At 32.9% G+C, this 17,658-nt stretch overlaps 1 protein-coding gene across 1 annotated transcript; it reads right to left on the bottom strand.

Annotated features, from left to right (window-relative positions):
• Window positions 1-1,374: 1,374 nt before the first annotated feature.
• LOC133186094 (uncharacterized) lies at window positions 1,375-6,512 on the bottom strand. The gene is made up of 5 exons (XM_061321373.1): window positions 6,379-6,512; window positions 5,509-5,556; window positions 5,281-5,337; window positions 3,874-3,940; window positions 1,375-2,228 (listed from the first exon to the last, which is right to left on the bottom strand). The coding sequence occupies exons 4-5, from the start codon at window positions 3,876-3,878 to the stop codon at window positions 1,856-1,858; spliced, it is 378 nt and encodes a 125-aa protein (XP_061177357.1). The 5' UTR covers window positions 3,879-3,940; window positions 5,281-5,337; window positions 5,509-5,556; window positions 6,379-6,512; the 3' UTR covers window positions 1,375-1,855.
• Between the last annotated feature and the right edge of the window lie 11,146 nt (window positions 6,513-17,658).

A 17,658-nucleotide genomic window follows, 5' to 3' on the forward strand; every position in this document is an offset into this window, starting at 1 on the left:
GTCAATAATTTACCTCGTTTTAGATATTGTACATACGTAGAACATAGTTCTTGCGTATCGAATCAACTGAGAGATATAAACCCCGTATGCAGATGATGAAGGTATATTGCTGCATAAGTAAGGGAAGTTGACGATTGAAAAGTTAAAGACATCACGTTTATAATAAAGCTTGGATGTTAGATAACCATTAACGTCTTTTTCAAGTAAAATATCCAAATATGAAACAGAAGTGTCAGACTCTGTGGTATCTTTTATCTCAAGCTCCGACATAAGAATGGAAATAACCATTGTTAATTGACAATACGTCGTCGATATATCTTAATGTCGAGTTGAAGGCCATGGCAAGTGTTTTCTTTTCACATATAAGATTTTGGACAAATTCTGCTTCATATGAATATAAAAAAAGGTCTGCTAATAACGGGGCGCAATTGGTACCCATGGAAATTCCGATAGATTGTTGGAAGACCTGGTCTCCAAAAACCACATAGATATTGTCAATCAGAAACTCAAGTATCTATTTAATGTCAACTTCAGAGTACTTGTGTGTACAATCAGAATGTTTTTAACAAAATAATTTTGCATACTCGTTTAGATTGAAATCGGTTTAATTGAAACAATCGGTTATTTTGAAATAATTTTTGGGTCTGTCGAACACAAAGCTTGTAGTTTTGATAACGGTTACATTAAAATCGCCGATTGCGACGCGTGGACAAAGGTGACTGATTATATACGAAGTCTAGCACGTGTAAATTTTTCACACATGTGGTTTACTCTCGATGGACTTGTAAAAAATGAATTATGTCTTGTATAAATAAAACAATTAATTGAGCATTTCTCGCCAGAACATATTAGTCGTCATTTTTATTTTCTAACTACGGCATAAGGACCGACATGGCTAAAATACGGAGGGGTGTCGTGTGTAAATTGAAGTACGGAGAAAGTGCTGGAGTAAATAAATTCACAGTAATTGATAGGAAAATAAACTTCTTAACTTGAATCGAAGTATATGAAGCATATGTTTTCAATGCGACGGGACAGGGTTGTTCTACAGATGTGAACTTGGGAAATTATTGTATCTATACGGCAATGTAAAGACGAACTTTTGAGTCATGATAGTTTTCTAACACGAATCAACAAAAACAGTTGAAAAGGGGACTTCTTTGAAAAATAAAGATACATATGTTTCTAAAACACTGCACGTAATGTTATGTAAAAAAATGAATTATTGCCCGTATATTGTTTTTACCGTATCCGCATTTTACATGTAACTCATGGCACACGGTTATAATGAAATTCTGTTAATTTGAAATCAATCTCAAGGTCCTCTAAATTTCAATGTTAACGACTTTGATTGTATATTATTTAATAACCTATAGTGCAAGTAAAATTGTGATACATACATAGAAAGAGAATGATAAACAAATTTATAACATGAAAACAGGTACAAGTATATAGTACCTGTACATATGCAATTTAATTATCATAGCCACTCCAGTCAACGCTTATCTTGTCTACAACTCAACAATATTTTCTTTCTCAGCATAAAGAATGAGAGAGACAGTTCCCTCTCTTAGAGAATGTTTTTAGTTCAAAGAAAAGATATATTCTTCAAAAGTTTGTTATCTGTAAGTTCACCTAAATATGTTTGATTCCAATATTTTATTGAATTACTTATTGATTGATTAATAAAATGGTTATTAAGTTGACAGTAGGTAAGCATATTTAGTGGAAAATATCTCTTCTATTATATTCATAAAATGATTTTTTGAATCGCTTGCTACTGTTTTCTTATCACACAATGCTGTTATAGTTTTCAGATTTCCCAGAGTTTTTCTTCATTCCTGCCTTGGAAAAACTAGTCATCTACGGTAGACGTATGATCCACTGAAACATCCACTAATTCTATATGAGGATGGATATTTATGTAATCAATGATATTTTCCTGAACCAACACTGCATCTAGGTAAGATTCATCTGCATTGTTAGGTACACTATATGGTCCCTCAGTATTGACATTTCTCTGTTCTGAAGATGCCTGTGTTGTGCTCTCTATTCTTAGTTCGGGTAAGCGTTCATAATCCTTGTCCATCTCTTCTATCACGTCATAATCAGGATCAAGGTACGGACCATCTGATGCGACAAAAGTGTCTTCGTAATGAGAACTTCTTGTCTTTGGAATGCTAGGAAGGCGCATCAAGTCTTTTCTTCTTTTCCTCAATAGCATTGTTCTGTGATGAAATGAAAAACACAAAAACCAATTTCAATTTCTGTTCAAGTGTTTTGAAGGCTACAAATAGCAACTCGTTGGACATTGAAACTTTAAAATTTCTTAATCTTATCAATTAAAAATAAATATACAAACCCAGAAACAAAATTGTTAAAAGAAATGGTGAAGATGGGCAAATTCAAAGCATTTATGTGCAATTTTGAATACAATAAAGTCAAGATGGAATTGGATGAAAGTGAGAATTCCCTATCACAGAGACTTCTGCTTTTCATGAAAAAGAAGATAGAAGTATGTGCCCATGTAAATGAAAGAGTTGGCATTGTTCTCTTCGTGCACTGCAATGAATTAATGCATCTGATATATATAGACTAGTATATTTATATACTAGTAAATTTATGCTTTTGGTGTAAAAGCGATGTTATCAAACATAGCGAATCCATATCTGAAAACATTGTAAAACATCTGAAAATGATATCATATCGACATTCACTGTATAAAGGAGTAAACATGTAATAAATAAATTTAATACATTTTCTATAGTGAAATACAGTAATTTATCTATTTAATAAAAGTGATATTCTGTCTCAGTGTGAAAGGATATCAAAGTGGTATTCTGTCACAGTGTGCCAGAAAATCAGAAGCGCGGTAAATCTCCCTTACTCTCTCCCTTCACGAAGAATGTTGTAAAAAAAAATACTCCCTTGGCTGTTATATGATAAAGAGAGTAAATAAACCATCTTAAAAGAACATACAACCGCCAAAGTTTCTCCAAATATGCTGTTAGAATCCATGTTTATAATGTTTTCAATCTCACAATCACTTAGCTTTGACGTTTTAACCGCTCAACTATGACGTTACAACCTATGACACTGTGTAATAAAAAGACAGAGGCAAATGGAAAATCAAAAAAAAAAAAAAAAAAAAAAAAAAAAAAAAAAAAATGAAATAATAGAAAATTCAAAGTTTTGTAGTTGATTAAGGAATTTCTTTCATACTTTGATACTTTAAATTTAAGAAAAATCCTGTCACACTCGTGAAATAAATTCCATATCCATTTACAAAACATTAAAAATCCTCTATAAGTAAATATTGTAAATCAATGATAGAAATTGCAAGCTTCTCTTTGTTCAATACAGAAACAGCTCAAAAGTCCATTAAACATTACAAATTTTGGAGCAGAGCAAACACGGACCTCTAAAACACCAGAGGTGGGATCAGGTGCCATGGAGGAGTGAGCATCCCCTGCCGACCGGTCACAACCGCCGTGTGCTCCTTGTCATTATTGGGAAATAACGGAAAATACGTCGACAATTCAGTGTGTAAATAATGGCCTAACCAATAAGTGTAAAAACGTCAGTCAGCATTTAACTCAATGATTAATTGTATTTGCTGACAAGGTCATTGTATCAACCATAGAACTTACGAAATGATGACTTTAAACGAGCTTGCTCTATGTATGAGATGAAAAGGATGAGATCAATAAAAGTGAAAACTTCAATGAATGCTGTAAGCTAATAAGAATTAGCGATGTCAAACTAAATGAACCTGCCATTTTGAATTATTCAGTTCTAATTAATAACAAGAAAACTCTTTTTAAGTCTTCTTGCTTAACGCTTATTGTTATGATATGAATCGAGAAAACATACCTCATTTTCAATAAGCTGATTGCAAAGATGGTGACAAAAAAGAGAAAAAACCCAAATCCCACGAGCACTGAAACATAAATTATATAAATCCTACCGTCACAAATAAAAACAACTAAGCATTCTTATGATTGTTAAAAAGAAATTAAACAAACAGGCATAAAAGACATAAAATGTAAAAGGTAAAAATAACAAGCAAAACATATCTTTTGAACAGTAAAACAAATCACCTTCAGATATAAGGATACTAAATCCTACAGCTACAGAAATAAGGGTTAAAGATTAACAAGGGCAATAATATACACTTATCCAATGGCTGTGAGTGGGATAGCTCGTATATCAAACCCGCGACAGGAACTATTCCCCGAGGGCTTGCCCGAGGGGAATAGTTCCTGTCAAGGGTTTGATGAAAGAGCTATCCCACTCACAGCCATTGGATAAGTGTTTTATTATACTGATGTATATCATAATTTCTGAGGGTTGAATTACCTGATACTACAGTCTCATAGGCAAAACATGAAAAGAATAATTATAATAGTTTTGAACAAGTATTTGGAATAAGATAACACTGCAAGAATGCGCTGAAATCTTGATGACGTCACAATGCTACTGAAGTCAGGATGACATTATCAGTCTATAGATTGATTATAGGAAATCAAAATTGGCGGCAGAAATTGCATGAAAATTTTTCCGAGTGGTGGATAGCAAAAACTATACCCCGGGGTATAGCTTTGCTATGTGTGGAAATTTTCAGACTATCAAAGATAGTTATTTTACCTTCTTAACTTTATATAGGAATATTTTAACAGAAGTATAATAAATTAAAATATAAAACACATCCGACAATCAATACAAATCTTATAGCACTGTTATTGACATGTGCATCTGAAAAAAATAAGTATCGATTTATTTATTAATGAAATAAACGGAGGACTGCAATATATATATATATATATATATATATATATATATATATATATATATATATATATATATATATATATATATATATATATATATATATATATATATATATATATATATATATATATATATATATAATTATATATATATATATATATATATAGAGAGAGAGAGAGAGAGAGAGAGAGAGAGGATATTCAATGTTTTGTAGCTGGACATGGAATTTATTTCACGAGTGGGACAGGATTTTTGATATTTTCACGAGTGCGAAGCACAAGATTTTGTTTGAATTAAACAACTGTATTTTAATTGTTCTAAGCATGATACTAATTCCTTAATCAGATGATACATTTTCCTTAAAAAAATATGTAAACATCTTGCAAGGTGCATATTTATTTATTTTTATGAAGTAATATCTAAACAACGTATCTTAATGAAAATTTGTTATTCGTAGGACTAAGATTCACCAAACTTTCACAAACTTACAGAGAAGCAGACTCTGATTTATATTCGTCGTTGTGTCTTGAACTGTGTTTTTTCCATCTAAATGAGAAAATATAACGCATAATAATTCTACATATAATTATGTAGACTTGTAATCCAACAAATTATTACCATAGATATTACGTAATACTTCGGTAAATGTACATTTTCCGAAACTGATACTTTTTATCATTTTGTGTAAAAATGCAGAACATGATTTATATTGCCTACCGACTACAGTACCTGGTGAAACAAACTCGGAGAAGTTATTCTTTATGCCTAAAAAATTAAAAGATAACAAAACAATGTTTTGTATATAAAAACATATACCGTATATAATCAAATTATATAATATTAATGTACAATAATTAAAACACTTCCCAGATATTACAGTTACAGGCACATAGGGACTGGACTCCCCCCTCCCCCCTTTTTAATTTTTTTTTCAATCTGGAATCGATACACCTTTTTCCTATGTTAGTATTCTAATATGTACTACATTCTATCGATAATGTACTCCATTTGTTTCTATTAACTTTTTTTAAATATATCGTTTTCGACTGATACATAAAAAGAGAGAAGGCTTGCAGCTCTTTTCTCGTCATTCGCCGCACCTTGTTCAAACTTTGCGTGATTATTTATTTAAAACATAATAAAACATGAAATATGTATACATCAATGAATTGTTACACATTCTTCTTCCTTTTCATATTTCCATAAAATTTTAAGTGCCACCGATTTGTAAATATTTCGATGCATTGCGAAGAAAAATGTGATTTTCCATTATACTCTACGGGTCTCCTTTGTAGTGAACAAGTACAATATTAGATAGTTGTCTTAATAACTTCAGTTATCTTTCAGTTCGTGTTGAAGAAAATATGTTATATAACCAGAGATTGATTCATTCGAATACAAGAATCATTATTTTAATTTGTGAAGATACTCATTATGTGTCTTAAACATGTAATGGTTATCATTTTTATTATAAAACGATAAAGGAATAGCTGGTCCAACGATTTAGATTAAAAAACAAAGACTTATAGGGCCTAATATATTTCGTCATATTCTTTTCTAAAGAAATGAGAAAAGAAAATTACTTACAAAAGTTGATTCTGGATGAAAACTGTTTGGGAACCAGGTTTATAAAACTATTTGCGATGTTTATTTTGTCTTTGGTCAAACAGGTGGAGTCTGTGTCATTAGTTACCGTTGCTAGCACACAATTTATTATTCCTACTACAGTTCTATAAGCAGGAAAAAAGACACATGACATACTGGGTTGTATGGAAAAAGTTTAATTGTAAATAAGTAAGATTACTTTTGCTCCCACTTTTATGAAGTAATTTAGAAAAACAAATCTCATTTGATTTAAAACGTGCAGTATGAGTTACACTCAATCACATCAAGCAAGGAAAATAGAATACTATACACTCTACTTGACATAGACAGAATTCAAATGAAAAATAGAACAAGATAAATAGAACATGTGCAATAATTTTTAGAGTTGTAAAACTGTTGGAGAGAGAGAGAGAGAGAGAGAGAGAGAGAGAGAGAGAGAATCAAAAGTTCGTCATCTTATTATCCATTAATGAAATCAATATTAATAATAAAAAAAAGTAAACAAATACAATTTTATTTTATGGATAAATTGATTGTGTGTTGTTTTACGTCCGTTCCAGAAATTTTCACTCACATAGAGCCGTCACAATATACCGATGAAAAGCTTCAAATTAAGACCTTTACAAAGCATTAAGGGCCATTGAGCAGTGAGAGATCTTTATAGTGCCAACACCTGTCGTGACACGGGACTTCGGTTTTTTAGGTCTCATCCGAAAGACCCATAACCTTTACTTCAAAGTGCCGAGCGCTTGGTGAAAGAATAGTAACTACCTAATCTTTATCGACTTTGGTAAGTCTTTGCCGGTGTTCCAAGAATTTTGACCATGATTGAAAATTGACTCGGGGTTCATTTTTCAACGATGAATATTGAGTCGGGGGTGGCTTTTGAAAATTGAGACCAAAAGTCGTGAAATTTATACCCGGGTTTTTTTAACAGCTTTTTTACGACACTTATGGCACTTCCCAGTGAACTTGAAATAAAAGATACCACGGAATCTGACACATCTGTTTCATATTTGGATATTTTATTAGAAAAAAAAACATTAATGATAACCTAACAAAACTCTGAGAGAAACGTAATGACTTCAACTTTTTTTTTATCGTTAACATCCTTTAAATATGTAACAATATACCCTAATCACCTGTCGCCCGCATTTCGCAGTGGTTAGAGCGTCTGCTCTAGAGTTACGGAGTAAGGAGTTGATCCTTACGTCGCGGGTTCGATCCCACTGTGGGACGTGGAGACCGGTCCGTCGGATGAGACTGTATAAACCGAGGTCCCGTGTCGCAGTAGGTGCTCGCACGAAAAAGATCCCTCACTGCTCAATGGCCCTAAGTGCCGAGTATAGGACAAAATTTGCAGCTCTCCACCGGCAAGTGGTGGCGTCTCCATATGAGTGAAAAATTCTCGAGAGGGACGTTAAACAACATACAAACAAACAAACAAAACCCTTATCACCTTACCCTATATGAGGTTAATATCTGCCAGTTGAATCGATACTCAAGAGCATGCTCTACGTATAAACTATTTCTAAAACAAGGCAAGCTTTTGAAAAACAAGTCGATGAAACAAGGATATCAAGTCTTGTTTAATGTCAATATTTCGCAAATTCTATGGTCGATACAATGACCTTGTCAACAAATACAATCTATCATTGCTAGTCCAATGTTCACACACTGATTTTTCACGGATTTTTTTTGCCGTATCATGACAAGGAGCACAGGGAGGGTGTAGCCGGTTGAAAGGGGATGCCCCCTCCTCCATGACACCTGATCCCACCTCTAATGGTTTTAGAGATCCGGGTTTGCTTTGCTCCCTATTTGTATTGTTTCAATGGACCTCTGAAACTTGATTACTGTTCATTATCTCCATATTTCATTTATTAATTAAGAATACGTAGTAACGTCAATGAACTCGAAATAAAAGACACTACTAGGTCTGTCACATCTGTTTCATATTTGGATGTTTTACTGACTAAAGAGGATGATGGCGAGCTAAGAATTCAACAAACGTGATGACCAATTTTTCCACAAGATGTGAAGAAAACGAACTTGAATCATACTGATAAGTTAAAAAAAATACAAATTGTGAACAAAGGAAATACAGACTTTGAAAACCTCTCAGGTAAGATCAAGTGCAATATTAATGGAGGCGTAAAATCCCCTGTCGACCAGTCACTGATTGACCGTGGTCATGATCGGTTTAATAGGGGAAATCTGTGGTCAAATCAATATGAAAATAATGGCATGACAATTTCAATGAAAAACATCGATCAATATTTGACCTAACGACAAGTTGTATTTGTAAACAAGGTCATTGTATCCACCAAGAATTTGCAAAATATTTACTTTAAATGAAATTGCAGATACTCTTGTATCATATTTTTTTTCGTCAGTAGTCTGCCTCGTTTTTGAGAAAATTTTTGTATAAAGAACATGCACGTACGTATCAAATCAATTAGGGGAGAAAAACATCACATGCAGGTGATAATAGAATATTGCTACAAAAATATGACATGCTGAGAAAAGAAAAGTTGAAGTCAATTCATGTTTGTCAGAAAGATTAGCTGTTAGTTTGCTATTAATGTCGTTGTCTAGTAAAATATCCAGATATGAAACAGGTGTGTGAGACCCAATGGTGTCCTTTTTATTTCGAGTTCAATTAGCTATTTTGAACCAATGAATGAAAATCAGTTGTATTAATTATGTTAATTGATAATAAGTCATCGATGTCTAAATGTTGAATTGAAGGTCACAGCGAGTAACTCCTTCTTATCGTTTTTGTGAATAAATTCCTCTTCATAAAAATGCAAAAAATAGGTCTGCTTATAATGGTAATAATAAAAGAAGCCCTTTTTGTTTAGTGTTTCTTTAAATTGCTCCTCCAAGGGCATATGATATACATGTACATGTATATATTAGAAATAAAATAATGCGTATTTTTGCGATCAGTCCTTAGAAAATTCGAGATCTTCCTTTTTATAGTGCTACATGTTTGGTGCAAATTGTCCATTTAATTGAATATCTTTAAATGAACATGTTTATTTAAATTATAAAAATTTTTGTTATTGAATTTTGACCCGGTTTAATGATCGAAATTTATGGATGTGGCCTTATTTTCAATAAGCAAGGGTCTGAATTTTACACCGCTTGTCTCATTATTAAATGTTCAAATATGAACCCCCCCCCCCCCCCAGCCAATTTTCATCCTAGGTCAAATTCTTCGTTACACCGATATTTGAACCAACGACGGTTCATCATATTAGCTATAATTTAAACAATCAATTCCAATTCTAAAACTCAACATCAATAAATGCAGTTTGAGTTTTATCATGAACATTACGTGTAAAAACATTTTCATGTCACTTCACTCATTCACAACTTTCAAGACGAACATTTCACTTGCATATGCTATGCGAATAAATTCCACGGAATTTTGATGATTTTTCCTATATTTAAAGAAAACAAACCTCTGTATGGATCCTGTATAACAAGGAATTATTTCATTTTGCAGAGAATAATTTGCTTCTGTTACGTTTTTATTTTAATTTGAACACAAACCATGCAGATCTGACAATAAACTGGAACATACCTACAGTGTGAAAGCGACAGCGTAACCTACTTGTCAGTCAAATAATTACATCTGTAAGAAATTTACTCTCTCGACATAACAAACTTGATTTGTCTCTCTTAAGAATTAAACTTCCATAACGGTACTCCACTATTTTTTTTTTTTTTTTTTTTTTTTTTTTTTTTTTTTTTTTTTTTTGCATTTAATGTGTAAAAAGATTTAACATTTTAGAAATGAACGAAATATTCACTTCAATTTTTGGATTACCATTCAAATACAAACATTAATTATATACAATGTATATTGGCCGATGTATGTAATTATAACTCTTACCTAAAAAAAAAAATAAACATAAAATAGTGATACTTTGAACAGGGGTAGCCAAGTGGACACGATAGTTATATTATTATCTACATATTAAAATATTCGACATACATATGTCAATTCGAAAAAAAATACGCACTGGAAAACTGTAAGAGTGATGTAGCCCCTGGACCTTTTTTAGGTTGGTATTTCAATTGATAAATTCTTAACCGGTCTAAAATTGAAAGTTCTGATTAAGTTAATTCACATTTTGAAAGGTTTTTTGGAATGAGTTTCTGTAAATCGGAAGATTAATAATAATTTCAAAAACAGTTTACAACTTGAAATTGATGATTTTGTCGCTAAAACAGTAACTTATACAAAAATGATTGAAAACACACATTGGAAAGTAATTAAATTCAATCATTAAAATATTCTTGTATATTTTGTCAAATCAAATGACAATTTCTAATAACAAATTAGAAAGACTTAACTTTCTTGATAAATACTCATTGCGTTTGTGGGAAATGCATTCAAATAATTTTTCAATTATAGGAGTTTTGAAGCTACTTCTTTATTCGTATTATATGAAATATGAAGATAACAAATAGATATCAAGCTCAAAGGCCCATTCAAATTAAACAATACATGTTGGGAGTAGAGGAAACACGCACTTTTAAAACATAAGAGGTGGAATCAGTTGCCCTAGAGGAGTAAGAAATCCCCTTTCGAACGGTTTCACCCGATATGTGCTCCTTGTCATAATTGGGTAGACGGAAATATTTGCAGACAATTCAGTGTGAAAATAATGGTCCTACAATGTATATGAAAAACTTCAGTCCACATTCGACTTAACGATAGATTGCTAACAGGGTCATTGTTTCGACCATAGATTTTGCGAAATGTTGACTTAAACAAGACTGTTGATATCCTTATTTCATAAAATTATTTGTTAAAAGTGTGTCTCGCTTTAGAAATCTTTCGTACGTATAACATGCTTTTGGGAATCGAATCAACTGGGAGTCATAAACTCCATATCTATCTGGTAATGGTATATTGCCATGTGTATCAGAAAAGTTGAAGTCATCACGTTAATCATAGAGTTTAGTTGTCAGTATGCCATTTATGTCTCTCTGTAGTAAAATATCTAAATAAGGAAATATGTCAGACTCTGTGGTGTTTCCTTTATTTTGCTTTAAAAAAGGGTATATCTAATCAGCGTAGATATGACAATGAATATTGTTAATTAATAATACGATGTAGATATATCTTAATGTCGAATTGAAAGCCACAGCAGGAGATTTCTTTTCATGTAGAAGTTTTAAAATAAATTCTGATTCATATGAATGCAAAAACAGGTCTGATAATGGCGGTGGGCAATTAATACCATGAAAATTCTAAAATATTGATGGAAGACTTGATCTCCCAAAACTACATAGATATTATTAATAAGAAACTTATGCATCGTTTTAATTTTCACTTTGTAGTACTTTTATGTAAAATCAGAATGTTTTTTAACAAAATAACGTTGCTGAAGACTAATGATAAGTATGAAAATCTAGGAGTTCCATTTTTATTGTTTGTTTGTTTGTATGTTGTTTAACGTCCCTCTCGAGAATTTTTCACTCATATGGAGACGCCACCACTTGCCAGTGGAGAGCTGCAAATTTTGTCCTATACCCGGCACTTACGGCCATTGAGCAGTGAGGGATCTTATTCGTGCCAGCACCTACTGCGACACGGGACCTCGGTTTATACGGTCTCATCCGAAGGACCGGTCTCCACGTCCCACAGTGGGATTCGAACCAGCGACGTAAGGATCAACTCCTTACTCCGCGACTCTAGAGCAGACGCTCTAACCACTGCGCCACGCGGGCGACCCATTTTTATTGAAAAAGCAGCTGTGTTGCAACCACTATTGAAATAACGTTCACTTTTGAAATAATTATTTCAATAGTGGTTGAGAGTGCATTTCAAAACCAAACACAGGTTGTAACCAATATTGAAATAACGTTCACTATTGAAATAATTAGTTCAATAGTGGTTGAGATTGCATTTCAAACCCAAACATAGGTTGCAACCACTATTGAAATAACGATCACTATTGAAACAAAGATTTCAATAGAGGTTTGGAATGCAATAAAGATTCCAATAGTGATTGAAATAAGGATTTCAGTAGTGATTGAAATAATTAGGTCTTCCGTTTTCAACGGAAGACCTATAGTGATTCTACTGTTTCTTATTAGGTCTTCCGTTTTCAACGGAAGACCTATAGTGATTCTACTGTTTCTTATTATTATTAGGTCTTCCGTTTTCAACGGAAGACCTATAGTGATTCTACTGTTTCTTATTAGGTCTTCCGTTTTCAACGGAAGACCTATAGTGATTCTACTGTTTCTTATTATTATTATTATTATTATTCTAATTTTTTTGACTTTCTAATTTTGTGCACGCGATTTCTCGAGGACTATTTGATGGATTTACATGAAATTTTCAGGAAAAGCGTGTTGTCACATGAACTTGATCTAATTGAGAGAAAATCTGGAAATTCCCTTCCGGTACCAAGTTACAGACCATTTTCTGATTTCAAAATGACATTTTGTCCGCGGATAATCTCAAGAACGACAAGAGATATCAATGTCAAACTTTTAGGGACTATAGTTCGTGATAGGTACTAGCCGGGTCGCTACTTTTCGTTCGTCGTCGGCACTTCCGGTCGCTTACGGAAGTGATCAAAGAAATCGTAAAATTTCAACTTTCCTTTTTTAAATCAATACTTACATCACATTATTGGATCTCTTTTGTAGTTTCGAAATATGTTGGTCCCACCGGAAACAAAAGCGTCAACTTCCGGTTCTAAGAGAAAACCTACAAAATTTGAGTATTTTTCTTTCCCATTAATATCTTTTGTAGATAAAGTATTTGAAATGAATTTTAAATATGTTATTCAGACTGCAAATGTCTAGAGTAACGTCAAAAATCTTTGTAAAATTCACTTCCGGTCGCGTGTTTTCCTGTCCTCAAAATGAGAAGTTGTGTGAGCAAGATCTCGGAAACGGTAAGAGATTATGACACCAAACTTTCATGAGCAACAGACCTTAAGATGTAGGCAAAACCATTTGGGTTAAGAGCGTCAGTCGTCACTTCCGGTCGTCACAGGAAGTGATCAAAGAAATCGAAAATTTCAACTTTTCTTTTTTTAATTAAAAGTTGCATCACTTTATTGCATCTTTTTTGCAGATTCGAAAGATGTTCGTCCCACCGGAAACAAATACGACAACATCCGGTTAGAAGAGAAAAACTAAATAATTTGAGTTTTTTAATTTCCCGTAAATATTCTTTTTAGATAAAATATTTGAAATGAATTTTAAATGTGCTATTCAGAGTGCAAATGTCTAGAGTAACCTTAAATATTTTTTTCAAAAATTCACTTCCGGTCGCGTGTTTTCCTGTTCTCAAAATGAGAAGTTGTCTGAGCGAGATCTCAAAAACAGGTGAAAGATTAAAACACCAAAATTTTAAGAGTAATGAACGTTGAGGGGTATGTGAAATCATTTGGGTTAAACGCGTCAGTCCTCACTTCCGCTTGTCACAGGAAGTGATCAAAGAAATCAAAAATTTTAACTTTCTTTTTATAAATTAAAACTTGCATGACTTTATTGCATCTCTTTTGCTGTTTTGAAATATGTTAGATTCCACCGGAAACAAAAACGTCAACTTCCGGTTTTAGGAGATAAACTACGTTATTTTGATATTTAACTTTCTCATAAATATCGCTTATCAATGAAGTACCTGAAATGATTTTTTGTATGTTGTAGATACTGCAAATGTCTAGAGAAAAGTCAGAGTTTTTTTTTTTATAAAATTCACTTCCGGTTGTGTGTTTACCTGTTCTCAAAATTAGAATTCAGTTCCACAATATTGTTCGGCAACAGTAAACGACTGAGGACTAAAACTTTCAGGACTAATATTCAGTCATCAGTTTATTTGAATCGTGAGAAAATCTTGCATCGCCGTTACTTCCGGTCGTGAAAGAAAGTGATGTAAAAAAGAGAATGGTTAATGGTTAGCACGTTGGATTTTCACGCTGATGAGCAGGTTAAATCTCCAGAGTGTCTGTATTTCTTTTATGACTTTTTCAGCTTGAATTTTCTTTTTTATTTTAAGAATTGGACGGAAGACCTCTCATTGCTCGCAATGAGTTTCTAGTTATTATTATTATTCTTATTCTTATTTTTTTGACTTCTAATTTTGTGCACGCGATTTCTCGAAGACTGTTGAATGGATTTACAAGAAAATGTCAGGAATTGTGTGTTGTAAAATGAACTTGATCTATCTGAGAGAAAATTTGGAAATTCGCTTCCGGTGCCAAGTTACAGACCATTTTCTGATTTCAAAATGACATTTTGTCCGCGCATAATCTCAAGAACGACAAAAGATATCAATGTCAAACTTTCAGAGATTATAGTTCGTGATAGATACTAGCCGGGTCGCTACTTTTCATTCGTCGTCGGCACTTCCGGTCGCTTACGGAAGAGATCAAAGAAATCGTTAAATTTCAACTTTCTTTTTTAAAACAAATACTTATGTCACATTATTGCATTTCTTTTTTAGTTTCGAAATATGTTGGTCCCACCGGAAACAAAAACGTCAACTTCCGGTTATAAGAGAAAAACGACAAAATTTGAGTATTTTTCTTTCCCATTAATATCTTTTGTAGATAAAGTATTTGAAATGAATTTTAAATATGTTATTCAGACTGCAAATGTCTAGAGTAACGTCAAAAATCTTTGTAAAATTCACTTCCGGTTGCGTGTTTTTCTGTCCTCAAAATGAAAAGTTGCCTGAGCAAGATCTTGCAAACGGTAAGAGATTAAGACACCAAACTTATACAGTATGAGCAACAGATCTTAAGATGTAGGCAAAACCATTTGGGTTCAGAGCGTCAGCCGTCACTTCCGGTCGTCACCGGAAGTCATCAAAGAAATCGAAAATTTCAATTTTCTTTTTTTTAATTAAAAATTGCATCACTTTATTGCATCTTTTTCGCAGATTCGAAAGATGTTGGTCCCACCGGAAACAAAAACGTCAACTTCCGGTTATAAGAGAAAAACAACGTAATTTGAGTATTCATCTTTCCCAATAATATATTTTGTAGATAAAGTATTTGAAATGAATTTTAAATATGTTATTCAGACTGCAAATGTCTAGAGTATCCTTAAATATCTTTCAAAAATCGACTTCCGGTCGCGTGTTTTCCTGTCCTCAAAATGAGAAGTTGTCTGAGAGAGATCTCAAAAACATGGAAAAGATTAAAACACCAAAACTTGTATGAGTAATTGACCTTGAGGAGTAGGCAAAACCATTTGGGTTCAACGCGTCAGTTGTCACTTCCGCTTGTCACAGGAAGTGATCAAAGAAATCAAAAATTAATTTTTCTTTTTTAAATTAAAACTTGCATCACAATATTGCATCTCTTTCGCTGTTTTGAAATATGTTAGATTCCACCAAACAAAAACGTTAACTTCCGGTTTAGGAGATAAACTACGTTATTTTGATATCTAACTTCTCATAAATATTGCTTATCGATAAAGTAACTGAAATGATTTAATGTATGTTTTAGATACTGCAAATGTCTAAAGAAAAGTTTGAGATTTTTATAAAATTCACTTCCGGTCGCGTGTTTACCTGTCCTCAAAATAAGAATTTGTTCTCACAATATTGCTCGGCAACAGTAAACGACTGAAGACTAAAACTATCAGGACTGATAGTCAGTCATCAGTTTATTTGAATCGTGAGAAAATCTTGTATTTCCGTTACTTCCAGTCGTGACAGGAAGTGATTTAATAAAGTGAATGGTTAATGATTAGCACGTTGAATTTTCACGCTGACGACAAAGGTTAAATCTCCAGAGTGTCTGAATTTCTTTTATTACTTTTTCAGCTTGCATTTTCGTTTCAATTTTCAGATTCGGACGGAAGACCTCTCATTGCTCGCAATGAGTTTCTAGTTATTATTAATTATTATTCTTATTTTTTTACTTTCTAATTTTGTGCACGCGATTTTTCGAAGACTATTGGATGGATTTACATGAAATTTTCAGGAAAACTGTGTTGTAACATGAACTTGATCCACCTCAGAGATTTTTTGGAAATTCCATTCCGGTACCAAGTTACAGACCATTTTCTGATTTCAAAATGACATTTTGTCCGCGGATAATCTCAAGAACGACAAGAGATATCAATGTCAAACTTTCAAGGATTATAGTTCGTGATAGGTACTAGCCGGGTCGCTACTTTTCGTTCGTCGTCGGCACTTCCGGTCGCTTACGGAAGTGATCAAAGAAATCGTAAAATTTCAACTTTTCTTTTTTAAATTAATACTTACATCATATTATTGAATCTCTTTTGTAGTTTCGAAATATGTTGGTCCCATCGGAAACAAAAACGACAACTTCCGGTTCTAAGAGAAAACCTACATAATTTGAGTATTTTTCTTTCCCATTAATATCTTTTGTAGATAAAGTATTTGAAATGAATTTTAAATATGTTATTCAGACTAAAAATGTCTTGAGTAACGTCAAGTATCTTTGTAAAATTCACTTCCGGTCGCGTGTTTTCCTGTCCTCAAAATGGGAAGTTGTGTGAGCAACATCTCGGAAACGGTAAGAGATTAAGACACCAAACTTTTATGAGCAACAAACCTTAAAATGTAGGCAATACCATTTGGGTTAAGAGCGTCAGCCGTCACTTCCGGTCGTCACAGGAAGTGATCAAAGTAAACAAAATTTTCAACTTTTCTTTTTTTAATTAAAAATTGCATCACTTTATTGCATCTTTTTAGCAGATTCGAAAGATGTTCGTCCCACCGGAAACAAATACGACAACATCCGGTTAGAAGAGAAAAACTAAATAATTTGATTTTTTTAATTTCCCGTAAATATTCTTTTTAGATAAAGTATTTGAAATGAATTTTAAATGTGCTATTCAGAGTGCAAATGGTTAGAGTAACCTTAAATATTTTTTTCAAAAATTCACTTCCGGTCGCGTGTTTTCCTGTTCTCAAAATGAGAAGTTGTCTGAGCGAGATCTCAAAAACAGGTAAAAGATTAAAACACCAAAATTTTAAGAGTAATGGACGTTGAGGGGTAGGTGAAATCATTTGGGTTAAACGCGTCAGTCGTCACTTCCGCTTGTCACAGGGAGTGATCAAAGAAATCAAAAATTTTAACTTTTCTTTTTTAAATTAAAAACTTACATGACTTTATTGCATCTCTTTTGCTGTTTTGAAATATGTTAGATTCCACCGGAAACAAAAACGTCAACTTCCGGTTTTAGGAGATAAACTACGTTATTCTTATATTTAACTTTCTCATAACTATCGCTTAT

Source organism: Saccostrea echinata, unplaced genomic scaffold (genome assembly GCF_033153115.1).
Source record: "Saccostrea echinata isolate AGI-Se365-2 ecotype Australia unplaced genomic scaffold, CSIRO_AGI_Sech_v1 ptg000012l, whole genome shotgun sequence".
Classification (NCBI taxonomy): domain Eukaryota; kingdom Metazoa; phylum Mollusca; class Bivalvia; order Ostreida; family Ostreidae; genus Saccostrea; species Saccostrea echinata.